This window comes from Rhyacophila brunnea, unplaced genomic scaffold (genome assembly GCF_057557595.1).
Source record: "Rhyacophila brunnea isolate RB1 unplaced genomic scaffold, BYU_Rbru_1.0 scaffold_14, whole genome shotgun sequence".
NCBI lineage: Eukaryota > Metazoa > Arthropoda > Insecta > Trichoptera > Rhyacophilidae > Rhyacophila > Rhyacophila brunnea.
The window spans coordinates 24,872,939-24,894,018 of NW_028232796.1; the positions used below are offsets into that span (position 1 = coordinate 24,872,939).

Below are 21,080 nucleotides of genomic sequence, written 5' to 3' on the forward strand. Positions count from 1 at the left end.
CTTAAAATTTTCATAAAGTTAAAGAAATTCTAATATTTTTTTAAAATAATAAATCATTTAATAATAACACCGGTAGTTTTCAAAGTTGGTTAAATCCATTTTTTGACAAAGAGAAAAAATGCGATATTTACATCCTAGATTACAAACATGTGTAATTTAAATATTAACAAAATAGTGGAACACACAAATGAGCGGGCGGGTGAAATATTTGAAGTGTGAATTTTTGCCCGCCTATCATACTTATTTAATTTATTATCTTTTAAATATTTCTCAGAAACAATCGATTACAAAAATAGTTATCTGATTTGACACAAAATGTATGACGTTAAAAAACAAAGAAAGTGGTACTTCTGGTCATCATAAATCTCATTTGTCGATTACGTACCTACATAATATTATTATTAAATACTGTTTATTTATTAAACGAAAAAAAAATCGAAAGTATGGACGCCGCTGGTGGCTAGCAATGCGAAAGAATACAATTAAATAATTTATTTGAAAAGCATCCAGGTCAAGTGAAATCGAATTTTATGAAGAAATGTTTGCTTTAAATAATGTAATTATTGAGTGAAATAAATATATTATACCTACAGCATTTTTCAGAGACTTTTCTTTGAGGATTTTATTGCGTGTTGTTGATGATTGACCTTAGCCCAGTAGTATACAGCTGTATTGCCAAATATCAACAATTCTACTTAATTGATTTAAGTTTTTTTAATTTTCCATTTGGGATTTCCCTTTCGGCATTTACATGCACTCACCACCGTCACACTGACCAAAGGAAAATGCACACCTGACTGCCATTGATGAGTTTGCATAATATCTCAAGACGCTAAAAAGCCGTACCTCGTATTGCAAAAATATAATATTTAAATAACAAGACTTATATCAGTAAGATTCTTAATTCAAATTATGTATATCAAGTACAGACCTACAAACTTATCTGAAAAATTGATGGGGGAGCCACTGTCGAAAACTACCCAATCAAGACTCGTAACTGGACAAAATCTGACATTCGAATGACATTTGCAATATGGCGTCCGTACCGTAGTTCCATATTGAACCATTTTTCAGATAAGTTTGTAGGACTGTACCCTCAGTTAATAGTCTTTTATTTTACAATTAATATCATTAAACTAGCTTTTTTTGTCGGGGTTGCCAGTATTATTATTTATATACGTCAGTAGGTATAGACCAGACGTGGGGAAATGCGGCTCTTCGTTGAGTTACGTCCGGCTCCCAATATCTCTTGATAAACATATATGCATTTTTTTTTCCCATTATACTTTTCCTTTATATTAATTATTCAATAACTAATAATTTTGCTTTAATTTAATTAAATTTGAATTTTTGTATTTAATACTGCGTGAGAACGTGACTATGGCGTGGCTCTTTATATAATATATGAAAATGTAGAATGTGGCTCACGTTAACATCATGTATGCATGCCTATCCGTGGTACAGACCATTTGAATATATTATAATATAATAAATGTTACCCGTAAAGGAATCATATCAAATGACTTTTACGTGAATCATTAGACCAACTCTATCAAAAATCGACGTTAGGTATGAAGTATGACACTACATTTCATTAAATAATATTCTTGAAAGTACCATGAAAAAGACATGCTACATACATAGGTACTAACATTTTATTTCGTGATTTCAAAATATAGGTACACATTATCTCAACGTCATTTTATTCAATATACCTAATTATTGCTACATACCTAAATTAGTTATGCAAAATGTGTTAAAATAAACATATAACTTTTCGATCATATTTGTTCGCGTGTTAATATTTTAAAATTTTAATATCAACTGCAGTTAAATTTAATTATTATTCATACCATCTGTTCAACAGATTTGTGAAATTATCAATTTATTGCAAATGTCATAAATAAACTCGTATCAGCTGCGGTTTTAATGTTGCCTACAATACATATTACCTACCTACCTATAATAAAACAATGTTTAATTAACGTATTAACAGTTCAACAGAACAAAACATTAATTATTTATTAGATTAAATAAAATAGGGCCTTTAATATTCGTCGATCATTCATTAGTAACGATAGATTACAGTCGACGTAATACTTTCTTATTTAATCAAAAAAAATACAAATCCCAAATTTCTCTAGTGTGTCTGATTATGACATAATAAGTAGACATTGGGAAATGTAATCCATTACCTCATTTCTATTGGTATTTTTCTGCGATTGTTATTAGCGGAATGGTGATATTAATTTTATTCTCGTATTGATTTTTTCCTGGGCATTGCGAATATTGTGATAAGACCAGACCATCTGTTATTTTTTACAATATTATACTTACCTAGATATAAGTTTCACAGGAAATGTGAGTGTATAGACAGGTAGATTCGATATTATTTTAACTTTTACTAGTTTATGTATAATCTTGACAGTAGAACGTAGGTATCTAAATGCGTACGTACTGGCATAAAGTAAATTTCGATACTTCGATATGGAAAATAACATAACTAAATAACTATAATAAGAATTAAATAATAACTTCATTTTGCAATAAAATATACAGTCGAATGGTTAATTTTATGACTGTCTTAGGCGGGGTTGCAAACTAGCGTGTTTCTTGCCAGACCTAGCATTTTTTTTTAAATAGGCATCTATCTAGCTTCCAAAATTCTCATCTGGCGTATGGGGTGCTATCTAACGTTTTTAGACAACTCAGACAAAAGCACCACATTTTCTTAAAAACCGACATGTTGGTAATTTGTAGCTTACATTATCGTATAAATAAAATGAAATATTACAACAGAATTATGATTAAATTTTTTCCATGCATTCATTTTTAATTTTATTAGTAGTAAAATTACGAAAGTTTGCTTCGATCTTTGTTCTTTTAAAAATAATGTTAATAATTGTTACATATTTTTGTTGAAATGGTAGTTTCTAGACACTTTTAAAAACACCTAAATTTTAAAAAAAACTAACATTTTTTTCTGGCGCTATGTTATCTGGAATATTTTTATGAATGATAATTGACAACACTGGCTCTTAAGTGATTGAAACGATACACTAAATAATTTAATATTGCCTGAAGTAAACTACAATTTTCGCTCCTTATCGGAATATATGAGTCTCCAAAGGATGGAGGTTTAATTTAATAAAAACCTACCCTTAAAAAAGAAAAGCAGCAAGATAGGTGCTGTTAAAATATAGCACTTATTGCAACAATAAAAACCGGCTTCGTGTAATTGTTACAATAAGTGCTAATATTTTGATACAAACCTACCCTAAATTTGATAATATTTTCCACTTTATCACTTTAGCGGTCGATAAGCATAGAATAGACCCACTGGTGTAATACATATCGGTAGCTCATTTTTTAATGTAGATACTTAAGTACCTACCTAACTAATTAAAAAACCATTTTTAATAATACTTTTAATCATATTGTATTTTCGAATTATCACAAAGATAATATCATTTACTTAATCAAAACTTGATAAATGTAACAATCCCGACTCAATTTAAAATAAGTCTACAGAATCAATCTTGTCCTCTGATACTGCGTGAATATTTTTTAATTCGTGACTATCTGGAAAATGACTATCCCTCGTCAATTCCTCTCCGATATTCAGCTAATTTGAGAGGCTTACACATGGATAACCTTCTGAGACTCTGAGCCCTATGGTAAATTCAGCCGATCTCTGTCCATATCGTGTAATTTTGTATATTTAATCCAAAGTCAATAAAGTAGAAACTTAATAGGAATAAGTTTACTAAAACTGTTTCAATAGATTCAACGTTTATTTAGTAGTAATCATGATAATAATATAAAAAATGTACCGACTTATCACTTGGTATTCACCACGACCACATCTTATACTTTAATAATTTGTGTGGTGAATACTACCAAGTTATACAATTATACATGCATTGTATAAAATGAGTGTACTAACTCTAAATGGAAATTATTTATTATCTTTTTTACACTAGACATTGTTATTTTTTTTAAGAGTAAAATTATTATCGTATTTTAAATACCTACATAGTCCGTTTGTTACACGGCCGGCAAATAATGTGCCGATAAGAAAAATTGAACTAATAATAATAATATCATAATCTACGTTTTATTTGTGTGGGCAGGATTGTCTTGACGTTTTCATTATTTATTATTATTACACATCCAATTTTCTGACTTGTTTACAAACATTTTATGTATTTGACTTGTTTATAGTAAGTATAATATATAAAAAACGAGAGTTTTTGTAGTAAATTAGAAGTGTTTTTGGCTTGCAATTGAATTTAAATTAATGCGCGATGAGTGATTGGTGAGACTTTCATTTTCTCTCAGTTCATTTACCTATTATAATTTCCCACAATATACGTTCATATTTATTTAATTGTTAGTTTTTTCAATGGGAATGCTACCCAGTAACTTTTAAATTAATGCCATGATATTACGCGCTAACTAAAGTATTGAATTTAAATATTTTGTCGCTAGTATGTTATAACATTAATAAAATTGTGAACATGGTAAAAAATATAAGATATGTAGTTGTTTAAATCGTGTACTTAATTATTTTGTGTTAGGAAAAAATAGTTGAAAATTAATGAGGAAAATATGGATTTTCCGGAACGAAATGTAAAATGTAAAAAAGCGGGAATTTTGCGTCTTACCTTTTTCAGTTGGAAGTGTTCAGGACGCAGGGTCTCCTGAATTTCCTGATCGGCGCCCCTCACCGGAGGCTGCACGGTGCTCCGGAACCCGTCGAGGACTCCCTTGAACGTGAACTTCTTCATGGTGACTTCGACGGCGCCCCAACAGTCAAAGAGGTTTCACGCGAACACCGCGGGGCGCGACTCGCTCGATCGAAACGGAGGCTTCGGCGGAGGTCTGAGTTTTCCGGATCAATTCTCTCTGTTTGATAAACTGAGTGTTTTCATGTCACAACATGACAGTCGCGGACGCGTCGCTGCTTCCTCGCAACCGTGCCCTCGCTGCCGGACTCTTGGCTAGTTTTGGCAGGATCCTAGCGAAAGCATACCAATACGACAGAGGCGCGGGAACAAACCGGACGTCCTATGGTTCTCTCTCGTTTCGGCGCGTGCCGGCGGATATATCGTTTGCCGATCGTCGGTCGTTTCGCGATCGACCGAATCTCGTCGCTGCGCCACGGCGGTGTGACGTACGGCGCAGCGAGCTCTATACCTCGATGGAAAGAGGCGCGGAGGGCGTCGGATATTTCAAATTCCACTCCGCTCGCGATCCGTCGAAGGAAAGCTGACTCGGAAAATGAATTTATTTTTTATAGAATTTATGGGAGATGTCACACGGCACTTCGGCCCGGAGGCGAACTCTCGGAGCGAATGAGAGCCTCCGGCAGAAACTTAATGTACGGCAATGCGGTCCTAATGACAGATCAATATCACTCTGACAGGCGCACTGCCATTCGCGCTAAGGTGTACCGCCCGCTCTAATTCTCTCTCTGCTGTTACCTGCCGACAATTTGTTCCGTTCCAAGCGCCAGCGATTCGGGCTAGAGAGAGACCAGACTATTTATATTTCTGCGTCTCCGAATACAAACATTTATCTCCGCTTGCCACAACGCAAACAGCTGATTTTGAAAAACTTTTTAATTTGCAACAGGCAACTACGGCAATATAACAACGTTTTAGCGGCGATGCGTACGTGCGTGTTTGCACTACAGTATTTTTTTACAGTTGGGTTGCGTTTCATTCTGTAATTCTACACAATCATAACACATTACAATGTTCTTCAAAAACTTTGTAAGAACTTTTAAGACAGTTGGATCTGTGGGTGCCTATCAATTAAACAATAGAGATGGATTAAGGTAAGTTTATTTTGTTAAATAAATAAGCTCAACATACATATTCAGACCACTATGAAACTTTAAATGCCAGTTCCCGTGTCATGTAGATACATAATACAAGTTACTTTATTCAATGACTTAACCTTACATTTAAACTGACAGTTCTTGACAAAAATAGTGAAATTTACCTAAATAAGATAGTTTTTTGCAATAAAATTCAAATTCCTTTTGAGTTTCAGTATCATTTTGCCATTGTGAAACTTTTAGCGCCAATACTAAATTAATTCAAAAAAAGAACGCTTTGATTCTAATTAGATTCTAACAGAACGGTATTGTTATAGGTTAAAATATAATAATTTATTCACCTATACCTAATGAACCTATTTATTTTTGTAAAGTTTCATAATAATACCGATATAATATAATATATTACGTACATTATTACATTGTGTAATGTCTACTGTTTTACCAAATCATAAAGTATGAACTGAAAATTTTTGACGTACATACACAGATAAGTAGGTACTTATCACTATTTGCCGGTTATTAATTATAATATTACATGATTATATCCAATTAAATGATTTTATTATTTAGGTTATTAAAAGTTAGAGTAGGTAGGTACAGACTTAATTAGTTGTTACTATTTATAGAAAAAAGATAATAATAAAATAATGTTTGTCTTACTTATGATCCACCAGGAAAAAAATTGGTAGATTGGTTTTCAAAATCGTATATTCAAATTGATTCATGTACAATATGTACATGAACAGAAATTCTAAAACTATTAAGTAAAATATACCTATTTACAATGATGGAAAAAGATCAAAAAAAAAAGAAGTCATATAATATAAATCGTAAGGATCGTTTTGATATGCCCAATATTATATGTTTATATAGTTGTCAGGCCAATTCCAATTTTGAAATACATCATTTCTACATGATACCTACTCAATAACAAGATTTTCAGAACAAATAAATGCAGAATTTGATCTAATTGCTTGCGTGTAGATTGGGTATACTAATTTTTATTTACTTGTTACTTGTGAGAATAATATTCAACTTTTATGTACTATTCAAATTCACTCAATTAAGTATTTAAATGTATGTGTGTCATTGAAAATTGAGACAAGTTAAAAACTATGGTGGATACCTTTTAAGTCATGTGTGCCAACCACTTTTTGTTTTATTATTTTAATGAACGTCATCCACAACCTCAGTATCATTTTTCTCCGTTCTTTGTGTAACACAACTTTTTGTTATTTATTTTAAAATATTTGGTTGACCACAAACACTGTTTCATTTTGTATTGACTTATCTTCCTCCGTATCGTATACCTATCTTTACAAAAAGTATAAACAACATTTTCTGTTACAGATATTTGGGCGCCATAATTTTTGGAACTAGCTTTGCAACATACGCAGCGTTCATAAAGAACTCAAAAGTATATACAGCGCAGGCGACTAACAAATATGACAACTTTATGGCGCTACCCATCACGCCAGTTGATGAATTAGAAAAAAATAAGAACGATATGAAAGTCAAAATGGAGTTAATGATTCTTAGAATACAAACAGAATTCTGCAGAGCATTAGAGGCTGAAGAAGATAGAGTAAGAAATAATTTTTGACATATTATATTTCCAATAACTGATAGGTCCACATAATCCAGTCAAGTAAACTTTCACACAATATGTAATGATCTATAACTTATATAACTTGCCAAAGTTAAATAATGAATAAAAAAAAAATATGGCGATATGTCCAATTCTATTTGCTTATACTTATTGCAATAAAGGGTTTATCATCTAATAAAAATAGCATTTTTTCCATACAATACAATGCAAAACTTAAAACTGGGCAAAAATGGCATTTAATTAAAATTATTTTGAAATAGACTCCTCATATTATGATGGTTTTATGAACTTCATAATTCTATATGTGAAAGGAAAAGGGAGATGAGTCAGAAAAATTGGAAAGTTAGTTAAATATATGAAATTAACCATAATGCATATATGCGTAAAGGAGAAGGGACATGTTGAGTCAATACAATTGAATTAGTAAACTTCACAGAGAAACATTGACGTGCAAAGTTATACAAAGCTCATTTTTATGCTCTCCTGAAATAGTAGTGATTTTTAACATATCTCCATTTTACTTTCACACAGAATTATTTCATAGTCCTTGTAAAAGCCAACACAATCATTTCGCAAAAGTCCTAATCCTGATCATTTTCTCTTCAACGTGACATATTTACCCTTTGTACATTACGTGCCTTCAGGAGTTCCTTCGTAGATCCTATTGAGATCTCTGGATCTCTCAAAACTTGATAGTATATAATATATATTCATATTTGCTCCCATTATAATAAAAAATCATTGTCATTTTGCAATTATTATTCACATAACAAAACACACAAAAACAATAGAGGGGTGATGACTTTACATCTAAATTATGTATTTTCCAACACAAGTTACTCGATATTCAGGGATGATTGTTGACCTCCGAGAGCCAGCTAAAAAGACTGGGTCATTTTTACCATCTTTAAATGTCTGTGAATCATTTTACTTTTTCGGCCATTTGTGCAGACCACTATGGGGATTTTCTGGATTTTTTTTTTTACCTAGATAATACAAAATAGTATGATATAAATTTAAGAAATCAACTGTCATATTTTGTTAAATTAATTCTTCTTCTTTCGACCATGTCCGATCCTAATAGGATCATATGGGCCTCCACAGAGTAGAGATTTGTATTAACGGATTTTGTTTTTTACGAGAAGTGGATGTCAGCCACATGCTCAACCTATTAGGTCCATACCCTGACAGATACAAATTGAAAAACAATGTGTACTTGCCAGACCCAGGATTCGAACCTGGGACCCACGGCGTTATAGGCCAACGCTTAGGCCGCGCGGCCATCGTGGGTGTGGGATTAATTAGAGATAGTAATACATCTGTTCACATTGTAGTTGTAGTAGGCACATTTTTCCCTTCGTGTGACTATCTTACTTGCAATATAAATATTGTAAATACAGGTGGTTCTCATTATCCGAGTCCCCGCAGTTACGAATTTACAGGATCACAGTTGTCAACACTGTCACTTTCAATCCCACACTCCTATGCTATTTCCATCTTACTCATGTCGACTGTGTTTAGGAAAAAGGGCGTAACCCTCGATTTTCCGAAAAGTGCTTTTATTAGATATAAACAATCTATACAACTAAATACGTGTTCTGTAAAAAGGAAGTAAGCCGCAAATGCCGATTTATTATCTAAATTCAGGTTTTAATTGAGCTTTAATTAAGTTTTAATTTAAGGAAAAAAGCATTTACCCTCAATTTTAATGATTTTCTGTAATAATTTCTTTAATTATTAGTAGAACGAAAAGATATTACACCAAATCATCAATCATCATGCACCCGATGTCTATGTCAATATTTAACCAAAATCATTCAAAAAACGTTTTTTGCCTCCTGTAAAATTTGTTCTGTGTAGGTTACGACCTTTTTCCTAAACACGGTCGATGTGTTTTTTTCTTTTCTAAATGTGCCCCAATTAAACCCATTTACTATTTTGTCCCTGTTTTAAGCAGATTCGCTTTAAGAATTTTTCGGTCCCAATGACCCTGGGATAACAAGGACCCCTGTATCTAATAAAACATGAATAAGTTTATTTACAATATAAATTTTCTTTTACCATCGTTCGGTTTCCATTTTTACTTACAGGAAACCAGATTCTTAGTTGACAAATGGGAAAGGGAAGAAGGTGGTGGTGGAATTACATGTGTTATGCAAGATGGAAGGATATTTGAGAAAGCTGGTGTCAATATCTCTGTTGTTTCTGGACATTTACCGCCTGGCGCCGTTCAGCAGATGAAATCGAGGTGTGTCATTGTTTACTAATTTTGTTATTGCAGTTTTGATTTTGTGATTTTCATTGCATTGGCCAAGAGTCTCTGTTGAAAAGAGATGGCATCTGCACATTCTAATCATGTGATGTAGGCTTCTCAAAATTTTAATTATAAATTTTTTTTTGTGTCCATCATGGAGCAGAATTTAACATGCTTCTCGGTAGGAAGGTCTTGGGTTCAGATCCGAAGGTTTTGTAAAATCACATAATGTGTTCATTTGCCAATTAATAATATATACATAAATTAGATGGCTAAAATATATGTACATACCAGTGGCGAGGGGTGGAGTAGGCTGTTAAGATTCGACATAAATAGTGCACACTAAACTCAAGATTGCAACATTCCTCATTGAACATACATAATTCGGAAACACCTCAGAAAAAATCTTTCATAAAATATTGCTAAAATGCTTGTTATATTAATGAAATTTGAGAAATGCTTCAGTTGCATAACTATTGATTAATTTCGTCGTAATTAGGTAGGGTGCAGGTGGAGAAATTGTAATAGCACATTGGCCGGAATCCGACGGATACAAAGCCGCGACTTGTTCGGCGTCATATTTTTTCAAGATTTTTTCTAAATGTATATTCAATAAAGAATGTTACATTCTCAAAGCTTGTTAAATAAAGAAGTTTATTAAATTATTGGAAAGTGCAACTACGTTAAGACTAAAATTTGGAGATATTCTTGATGCTAGCTAATAATGAGGCTAAGTACCTATTATTTGTATCATGATTCAAACCACAAAATGCAGTAGGTATGTTATAAATAACCAATTTGGCTGTGAGGTCAGGAAATCTAATCATTTTACCTGTCTGGTATAACCAAATTCCGAGAAGTCAGGTTGCAGTTAGAAAACCATGCTATCGGTCGGACTTCGCCTTTTGTGGACCGGCCACTCGATTTTGATTTTCAAACATTTTCATTCATGGTTTGAATAATTATTGTATGTACTACACTGTAATTACACGTCTTTTACAAAGAAATACCTCTCCGCCCCCAAGTTTGATTATTGGACTCCTCACTAGCCTTAACAATGCCTACATTTAAAAAAATATCTCGAATCCAATTCTGAAGTGGAAATTTTCAATAGGGTTCTCGAAACATACTTTGTCCATTGTTTTACGTTAATAATTTATTATTTACCAAAATTTATATAATATAATGGAATGGTCTTTGTTTTCAGAGGGAAAAAGCTTCAGGATGGAAAGTTACCGTTCTTCGCAGCTGGAGTTAGTGCTGTCATTCATCCTCGTAATCCAATGGTGCCTACAATTCATTTCAATTATAGATATTTCGAGGTCGAAGATCTGGATGGTTTGTATAATTAATTTTTATTTATTTCCTGTATGCTTCATTGTGAAAACGAGATCCTAAGAATTTCACAAATTCACTTTCTGACGATTCAATTTAATACAACGCCCACGACATGAAGCATATGACTATCAATTCAGTTCAAAGTTCACGGGGTATCATAGGAAAATAGATGGAGGATTAATGATGTTATAATTAGTTATTAAATTTTTTATCAAACTATTTTCACATAAAAAAATATTAACATTTCTAAGATGCTTAACCCATTGAAGACAGATTAATATGGGAAAAATTTTCGACTGACAGCCAGATTTAATTTTGTAGTAAATTTTACAAGAGTTTACTAAAACAGCTACAACTTTTATATTATACGATTAATTTTAATATTCATTCAAAAATTGTGTACGCATTGAAACAATTCAATTTAAATTCATCTTTTTAAATATGTAGGATTTCAAGAAATATTTCAATGTAAAAAATACAACAGTCAACAGCTTCGCCAAATTGGCGCCGATTGTCTCCAATGGGTTAAAAACAATGACGACCTTTTTAATAGTAAGGCCGTGTGCATGAAGGGTTCAAGTATTGCAGACAATAATATATTCTCACATATTATAAGATGAAATCAAAGAAAAACCCCATTTTATTAACTTGTCAATGTTGCTCACACTTTTGGTGTCTTCAAACGTACATAATCTTCGAAGCAGGAAGGAAGCAAGAAATACTGTTTATTTTATAAATTCACAATTTGAGACACATTGATTGTTATATGTGCCTCATACCACACTACAGTCCGATCAATATAACTCTACATGTAGCGTATCATTTTACAGAACAATATAATTTTAACGTCATGTATTACTTTCAACACGCGCCTATTATTCTATAATTTAGTTATTAACTGCAGCAAAATTTGATTTTAATTAATATTGGACATGTTTAATTCCCATTGCAAGACAGACACAATAAGTTAATAGATGAAAATATTTTACCATTTTTCACTGAAAATCTAGGCTAGGTAATTAATTTCTGAACTGAGTCGGTGTACTTAAATTTCCTATAACATGTTGTACATACATACGAGGAGATAAAATGTTAATTTAATTTATCTAGTGAATGTGTTGTATGTAGTTTTACGTCATCATGGACGGACACTGTGTGCTTCGAACAACTGGTGAACCGATTGGCGATCGATTATCGACCGACTGACATTTATTTTACCACCTTTTTATTAGCTCGTATTCATTCTTGTTTGTCCAGTACATATTTTTTCTTGTGTGTCCAAGATTTGTATTGGACGATTGAAGATTTTTAACTAACTTCCCGACTAGCTAGACATTTGAAACTTTTAGAATATATCAGAACACAACGACAATGCATTCTTTTAACACTTCGCCATTTTTAAGCAGAATTGAATTAATTTTCAGTTAATTCTGCTTTGTATGGAAAGTTATTTCGGAAAAAAATCGTAAAAAGTAAAATACTATTATTGGTTGCTAAGGGGGTCCTAGCAACTAATTTATTAATATATACGTGCGTTACTATTGAAATCAATATGAAATGTCAAAATGACATTTCAGTATTCCATATTTATTCAGTATTTCTATCAAGTACAAAAAAAATTATTTATTAATACATAGAATTGTCATGTTTATATGATTCAACAGAAAATTTAAAAACGTGGTATATAAAAAGTTCTTTTTATCTTGTAATTATTTTCTGTTCAGTCATTGCTTCTACTTTTGCACTGCTTTAAAGAGTAGGGCCACCAAAAAATAGTCAAGCAATAGGGGCACCAGTGACCATTGATAAGCATTTGACTCTCAATGAATATTGTTGTCATTACATTTTTATAATTTATTGCTCAGGTTCAGTCCAATGGTGGTTCGGAGGCGGAACTGATCTGACTCCATATTATTTAAATGAACAAGACGCAACACACTTCCACACTGCACTCAAGAAAGCCTGCGATAAACACGACAGAACTTACTATTCGAGGTATCTAGCCACATTATTTATTTATATCACAGTTTTAAAATATAAATTTATAATGCAGTTTCAATTACAACAAAAATAAGAGACAACAGATAAGAAGATAGACCATGGAACCACTCGTCACTTTGAAAGTGAAGAAGCGACATTGGACCTGGCTCAGCCACGTGCTCAAGAAATTTTCAGCCTGGCTTCCTTTTTCTTCAACCAGCCAACCGAATTCCAGCGTCCCGAGAGGCCGTTAAATACCATCCACAGAGTTATAAAATACTAGCATGACCTGAAAAGACACAAGAAGACTGGCAAGCTACAGGGATTATGGGCGGCGCCGCGTGGTGTCCATATGCTCCAACTAAGGAGCAGACATTGCCTAAGAAGAAGAAAACATTTCAATTAGTAGCTAATGAGACCTTAAAAAAACATCCCAGAAATGATTCTTTTAAAAAAGGCTACGAATCGAATTGGATATAAATCCTAAAAACATCCATGAACTGTTTAAATCCAGTCCATAGACCCAATGCTGGGAGCAAATGGCTCACAACTAATCCACATAAAAAATAACTCCTAAAGATTCCTCCTTGACACTGTCCATAGACGATCCATTAAGCGGAAAATTACAAAAAAATTATTATTATCGTTCCAGTGCAATGGTAATTAATTGTATTAAAATAATGAAACGTTGTTTTCAGGTTTAAGAAGTGGTGTGACGACTATTTCATGATTCCTCATCGTCAGGAAAGAAGAGGTGTCGGTGGTATATTCTTTGACGACATCGATACTCCCAGTAAAGAGAAAGCATTCGCATTTGTTTCATCATGCGCAGATGCAGTCATACCCAGCTATATTCCGTTAGGTATATATGTAACATAATATTACAGTAAACTCTTGATTATCCAGGTTCGGATTATCTATTATGCGTTGCCCGAAATGTACATGGATTTGTACTGATATTCGAAAATCGTTGCATAAATGTTAAATACAGAGTTTTTCTTTATATATAATATCTTGTAGGGCCAAAGTACACCGGAAACGCCACCTACGCCACGCCAAACGTCCTGTCTTTGAACGTCGCCCTGTTTCGTTCACTGGTTCATCTATCACCTTCTAGAATATCACTCTTGCCTCTTACTATGCTAAAGAAATCATAGAAACACCTATTTTATACAATAAAACTTCCTTAGAACGCTTTGAATCAAAAAACATTCAAATGATGTCTCTGTTTGGAGTAGGCATATTTTTTATTGCTTTTTAAAACTGGTCAAAACTGACAATAATTTTGTGCATGCTTATTTTGTGTTTACAGTCAAGAGACATAAAGATGATGCTTACGGTTACCACGAAAGACAGTGGCAGCTATTGAGACGAGGGAGATACGTAGAATTCAATTTGATTTACGATCGTGGAACAAAGTTTGGTCTGCACACTCCTGGAGCCAGATTTGAATCAATATTGATGTCACTGCCACTTAATGCTGTAAGAAATGTGTTACTTTCATATCTTCTTATGATAAAATAATCACTAATTGAGTTATAAGAACTATACATAATATCTTTTATATGATTTTAGTACAATATATTTTCTAAAATTCTAATTAATCTATTATAAGATGGCGGACCGAAATTGAAACTTGGTCTTTGTGTTGACTTTTCATTGTGAATGACATATTATTTGTGAATGTATGTCTAAATATTTTGGTCACTTGTTCTGGTGAAACCGTGAACTTGGGTAATATGTGAATAATTATTATGATTCAATTCGATATTATTGAGAAGACAATGTACGGTTCGTACCATACCAATCATTTCAAGATAGCCTGTGTACCATCATATTGTCATTTAAAGTTTAAACTACATGGAATCAGATTCTCCCTAAATTGAGAAAAAGAATAATAATATTATTATAATTCATCGAATTGACTATTTCAGTAAATATTAAATTGGTTTAAGAGCTTTAGATTTTTGACAGATGTGGTTGAAAATAGTAAAGTTTGTTACAATAATCCCACTAGAAATATAAAATGAATTTTATTGGTATTAGTGTAAACAATAGTGTCAGTCCTTTTTTTCAGCGACTTTCATTTATTTAGGCCGTCTAGTAGCAAATTTAATGTTATGTCATTAAGATGTTTATGGCTAATAAAAATAATGGATCTTTAATCACTAATATAGTGTTGTCTATTGTTTTCAGAAATGGGAATACATGCACAAACCAAAAGCTGACTCGTTGGAAGAGAAGCTAATGGAAGTACTGAAAAAACCTAGAGATTGGGTCAACTGATTTTTATTTTAGAGGTTTTAATTACAATATTATTATATTCATTTCATTTTCATTGATTTGACAATTACTATTATGTAAAATAAAATTATAAAATGGTCAGTCCGATTGTGCAACTTTTTAAATGCTTTTTTTGTATTGTATAATAAATATCTTTTTTTTATATAGTGAGGTGCCATGATAGACTATTATATTTCAATATCAAATACATACATGGAATAATTGTATTTTTTTATATTTTTCTAGAAAATAAACCAATTTTAAAATGAATTTGTTGTGTACCTAAATGTGTTACTATTCAACATACCACATTACAATAAGGTTCAATAGTTTGGCATGAAACAGGAGAACGAGAGAAAGTGATGCAAAAGGCTTGATGCAGTACAGTCGACAAATAGGACCATGATAGCACCCATAGCAATAATTATATCTGCACACTATACATTATTTTGTATAACAAAAAATACGATTTTTATCAATGAATAATTGTACAAAATTGCACCTAGGCTATAACAGATCGAATGTCCCGATAGCCAATAGAAAGTTACAAATCGACTGACCCTCTGCCAATTTTAATTGATCATTGAGGCAGAAATTGTGTTTTCCAGAGGCTTATCTCCACGGTAGTTGGTACTATATAATAAAAAATGGACTGTGACACTGTGTTAAAAGAGGGCTGATCACCATGACTCGATAAATTCTGAACTCATTATATATGTTGATAACTGAAAAAACCCATATACATAATTACATACAATTTTAGGAGTCGGTTATTTCTACCAGAAATATCACCGAATAGATCTTATATTTAAAAGGTGAACATTTTTAATTGCACTACCAATGAAAAAATAAATGGAAACCACCGGCCGCCACTAAGTGAAATGCATTCGTCCAATGTAGTTCATATAAAAAAAAACACTTTTGACTTTTTAAGTGTTTATTGGAAATCGATAGATTACTAACAATAAATAATTATATCAGTTGTTATTTTCTGAGAAGCTGCATTGCAAGCTCTTCAGCTTCATTAATAGTTAGAGCGGCAGATAGATCTTCCACTCCTTTCTTTAATTTCTTCATTTTCTTGACGCTTTTCTGTTCAACACCTTTACTTATCGTTAATTTCCTCTTTGATGGTCTGTAATAATAACACAAACATTAAAATAACACTTTTATTATAGTTTTATAAAATTCTGTCAAAATGAATGATTATTCGGTATCAATATATGCATGTAGTTACTTGCACCAATAGTGTGTATTTTAAACTATCACGATAAAAACTATTTACAAGTAAAAGTACTGTCTGTCTCGGCAATCTCATTCTTTAAGAGAAAGTGAGACGTGATGTTGTCATTTTATGGTACTAATTGACAGGTTGTGAAAATCGGTTAACCTCAAAATAAGGCTCTGCGCGTAGTTCGTTTTATTACCGGCAGGTGCAGATATTGCACGGTCCAATTGTCACGTGAAAATTCAGAACTTTTTTGATTCATGCATGCAATTATTTGCATGATAATACATATTTACATGTGCATTTTTTTGTTATGGCCACAATAATATGTACTGTCAGCATTAAATCCATGCAAGTGTAAACGGTATTGGTTATCGATGTGGGTAATTATTTGTAAAGATAGTTTCATACTATGTAATGATATATTTCCAATATGAATATTTTACAAATTTTCATTTAGGTATCAAAGGTTTATTTATATCAAACAAATATCGAATCGAATTAGACTGTAATATAGTAATAATATTGAAATATTACATTTTTTGATTCACTTAGAAATTAGATTGGAGAGATATTATCAATTGAATTGCAATGTGACAGGACTATTTCCGTTCTGGTATGGTAAATATGGTACATATGGTAAAATTATAAAAACATTACCACAAACCCTATGCTTTCACTCAAAAATTGAAGGATTCAAATGAATATTTGCTCCACCACAAAAATAACAATAAAAAAACTATAACTACATTTGGTTTATTAGACAGAAAATCATAATTAAAGAAACTTAATAAACTAGCCATTATATTGATAGCTTCAAATTAACCATTATAATCTCAGAATAGAAAAAAAAACATACCTATGAACGATCTCTTCATCTGATTCCGAATTGTACTCCACACTTTGGGTGTCGTCAGCAATACTTCCAGCGCCGCTTTCATCCCCGTCTTCATTTTTACCATAAATTTTATCTGGATCTGGCAACCACGACATGTCTGGTCCATCCGACTCACTCCCTGATCCAAATTCATCCTTTTCTTCTTGGTCCTCTTTGCTTTGCTTCAACTTTTTCTTTTCTTCTTTATGCTTCGCTCGTATCTTCTCCCTGAATCTGGCCTTATCGAATCTGTCTTCTTCTTTCAGAATCAGCTTCGCTTTCTCAATGTCGATGCCTCCCATGTCCTCATTTTCGTATTGCTTGGCCAAATCTGAACGCAAGTCTTTTTTCTCATTCAAGATGGCTTCGCCTTCATCATCGAATGCGACTTTGGTATTGGCAACTATTTTTTTATTTAATATCTTCTTGGCTAATGATGCTTTTGTGATGAGTTTATTTTTCTTCGACGGATTGACCTGAGGCGTTTCAATTTCTTCAAAATCCATATCACCCTTGACAGTGTGATTACTTCTTTTAACTGTAAATATATTGTCATTTTCATCATCGTCAACATTAAATTTATGGAAATCAATTCCATCATCTTCCAGCTCTTCATCAAGTTCGTTTTCCTCTTCATTACCGCTTATTATCTCAAGCTTCTGTTTCTTTTTGTCTTTCTTCGATGGCGTTCTGTTCTGTTTATCGAATGCTTGCTGATCCATGTTTTTTTTAATCTTTTGCAAAAATCGTATTCTCGGAGGGACGATCAGACCTAAAGACTTTGCAAAAGAATCCGTATCTATTTCATGAATATTAAATATTTTCTTATTTTGCATCATGAATACAGATTTCGCATACGCTACAAACGCTCGTTGTGCTGATTCTTTTAACTCAGCAAATTCCGCCAACAAACTTTCAACTTTTCTCTGCGGTGACATTATTTTTGACGGATCAATATGTATCTGCTTGATTGGAATCTTTTTCAACTGTAACTCCTCCAACATGGCCTTTTCTTCACTGGGTAAAAGCAAAAGTAGGCCTTCACCTTTACCGTTCATACCTCTGGCGGTTCGGCCAGCTCGGTGAATGTAAGTGTTGCCGTCTTCTGGACAGTCCATCTGTACGACCCAATTCACTTGCGGAAAATCGAGACCGCGAGACGCTAAATCGGTAGCAAATAGAACAACATTTGACTTCCTGCAAAACTCTTTATAAATCTGTTCTCTACGCTCCTGATGCAGGGTACCGTACAACGCTAACAAACTGATTCCCGGTCTAAGTTTGCAAAACAATTCATAAATATACTTAACTTGTTTACAGCTGGCCATAAAAACGATGCTTTTCTGTTTTAAATGGTTTTTAATGAATGACCAGAGTATGCCTACTTTTTCGCTCACTTCACAAACATTAAAATTCTGCTGTAATGTAATAGGCGTGCTGGTTTCTGACTGTTCATGTGGCGCGACATATTTAGGCTCTGATAAACTAAGGCGTGCCAAATCGCGAACAGACTTAGTCTGCGTCGCCGAGAACAACAACGTCTGTCGATTCTGAGGCAGGTTTTCAATTATAGAATTCATTGCGCCTTCGAACCCTAAATCTAAACATCTGTCAGCTTCGTCTAAGACTAAAATTTGCATGTTACTGCAATCAAATAAGGGGTTTTCATCCATGTGTTGTAACAATCGTCCGGGCGTGCAGATCATTATGTTGCACTGGTCCATTCTCTTCTTTTCAAACCGAAGATTTTGACCACCTATGATGAGTCCGGCTGAAAAATCGTGATGCACACCGACTTTGCGCAGCATTTCGAATATTTGATATGCCAATTCTCTCGTCGGGGATATTATCAAAGCTCCGACGCCATCGAGGCGTGTCCATTTTTTACAATAAAGACATTCCAATATTGGTAATAAAAATGCTAGCGTTTTTCCAGAACCCGTTTTGGCAGCTCCTAAAATATCTTTGCCTTGTAACGCAAAACCGATAGATTGTTTCTGTATTTCAGTGGGCGCAAAATATTTACAATCTTTTAATCCTTTGAGCGTTCGCTGTGACAGTGGCAAATCTTTGAATGTTTTGATATTTTCAGTGCTTATCTGTAAAATACAATTAATAATAAGTATATTAATAATAATAAATTACACATTAATTAAATTAGAGATTTTAACAAGAACTTGACAGTAATACTTACATTATCATACTGCTGCTGTATCTTTCCTATCGCTCCGTCTTCGATTTCTCTCGTCTTTTTCCGAGATTTGAATACATGATGTTTTTTAACCCTGTCCTTCTTTTCTAGTGGTAATACGTCGTCAGCGCTTTTATCTTCCATCTTTTCACTTCTGTCAATTCTCATGACCTGATTATAACATTATCTAAAATTGTTAACAATATACACCTTAATGTTTTAAAACACATACAATCTAAAATCAAGTTCTCTTAATTCAATAGCACATACCTAATATATTTTTATTTCAAACGCACATGATTGTTGATTGTTGAGGCACATGTCACGACGAAACATAGACTATAATTTCTGATTCTGATACTATTGAGCAGTGTTGCCATATTTTGAAAGTGGAATTATAGTACAGTGCCTTCAAAATTATAGTATTTCGGCAAAAAATATAGTACGCGTTGCGTGACGAATAATTTTCTGCATTTTCAAAAAATTTTACGTGGGGTAATTAACGTCTTGTTTTTTTATTTAGACAAAATTCAAATGTTAAGTCAGTGGTTTCCAAACTGTATGTTACTACGCCTCCCTTTTAAAAAATTCTAATCTAGGCGCTTCCCCCCCTTATTTCAATAAATAATACTGACACCTTTTTAAAAAAACAATGTACCCTCTTACGAACACAATAATGAAAAAAAAAAAATAAACAAGGTTTTACTACTTATATTACATTAATTTTCGACGAATGTGTTTATTTATAAGCTCAATCAATTTCAATAGTAGTCAATCCAAATTCTTCTTCGTTCATTGATAAATGGATTCTATCATGGACCCCACATCCTGAAGTGGACCCCCGGGATTTTTCAACCACCTATTTTGGTATTAATAAAATAATGTGAAAAGTGCATTAGCAAACTAACCAAGAACTCAGTAAATAGATTTTTATTTGCTTCAATATATCTGGCGTAGAAATCATTTAAAAGTGGAGACATGGCGACCTTTTTTTGTCATTTTGATTTCCTAAGCTCCATTTTTTTATTAATGCCTTCACTTTGTCGTTTTAAATCAGTGAATGCATTAGTGGTCTTTGGATTGATTTATTCTTTAATTTTTTTTAATTTCAACCAAATAGACTAGTTTAACAACAAAATTATCGTTCCTAAACAAATTTGCCTCAAATTTCAACATTTTAATTAATTTGACCCTTTTATTTCATTTTTTTTACTAGATAGTCATTGCGCTTCACAACAGTATAGAAGTGAGGGATTATAAAATTAGTCTCCATTTTTGCAGAAAGGTTTGCAAACAACCTTTTATAGGACTGTTTTTTGTGTAGTTTATAACTAGCGGCCGTTTTATAAACTGCATTTGCAAACTGCAAACCTGTGGCAACATTAATTGTGGTAAACTTTTCGCGCCTCCCAGTTTGGAAATCGCTGTGTTAAGTAATTATCGTCACCTTTTTTAGACATGGGGATTATTTT

At 32.8% G+C, this 21,080-nt stretch overlaps 3 protein-coding genes across 4 annotated transcripts in view; 1 reads left to right on the forward strand and 2 right to left on the reverse strand.

Annotated features, from left to right (window-relative positions):
- Positions 1–5,423, reverse strand: part of Tomosyn (syntaxin-binding protein tomosyn) — a 735,273-nt gene extending 729,850 nt beyond the window's left edge. For both annotated transcript variants that reach the window (XM_085942075.1, XM_085942074.1), the window contains exon 1: positions 4,668–5,423. In XM_085942075.1, the coding sequence (XP_085798201.1) occupies positions 4,668–4,790 (123 nt within the window). In that variant the 5' untranslated portion in view covers positions 4,791–5,423. The remainder of the gene's footprint in view (positions 1–4,667) is intronic.
- Positions 5,424–5,648: 225 nt separating this feature from the next.
- On the forward strand, positions 5,649–15,592 carry Coprox (oxygen-dependent coproporphyrinogen-III oxidase). The gene is made up of 8 exons (XM_085942082.1): positions 5,649–5,842; positions 7,199–7,433; positions 9,548–9,705; positions 10,919–11,049; positions 12,915–13,044; positions 13,728–13,891; positions 14,342–14,511; positions 15,226–15,592. The coding sequence occupies exons 1-8, from the start codon at positions 5,760–5,762 to the stop codon at positions 15,313–15,315; spliced, it is 1,161 nt and encodes a 386-aa protein (XP_085798208.1). The 5' UTR covers positions 5,649–5,759; the 3' UTR covers positions 15,316–15,592.
- A 639-nt stretch (positions 15,593–16,231) lies between these two features.
- On the reverse strand, positions 16,232–19,944 carry LOC147075777 (putative ATP-dependent RNA helicase DDX10). The gene is made up of 4 exons (XM_085942078.1): positions 19,879–19,944; positions 19,612–19,795; positions 17,400–19,516; positions 16,232–16,447 (listed from the first exon to the last, which is right to left on the reverse strand). The coding sequence occupies exons 2-4, from the start codon at positions 19,774–19,776 to the stop codon at positions 16,297–16,299; spliced, it is 2,433 nt and encodes an 810-aa protein (XP_085798204.1). The 5' UTR covers positions 19,777–19,795; positions 19,879–19,944; the 3' UTR covers positions 16,232–16,296.
- Positions 19,945–21,080: the final 1,136 nt, after the last annotated feature.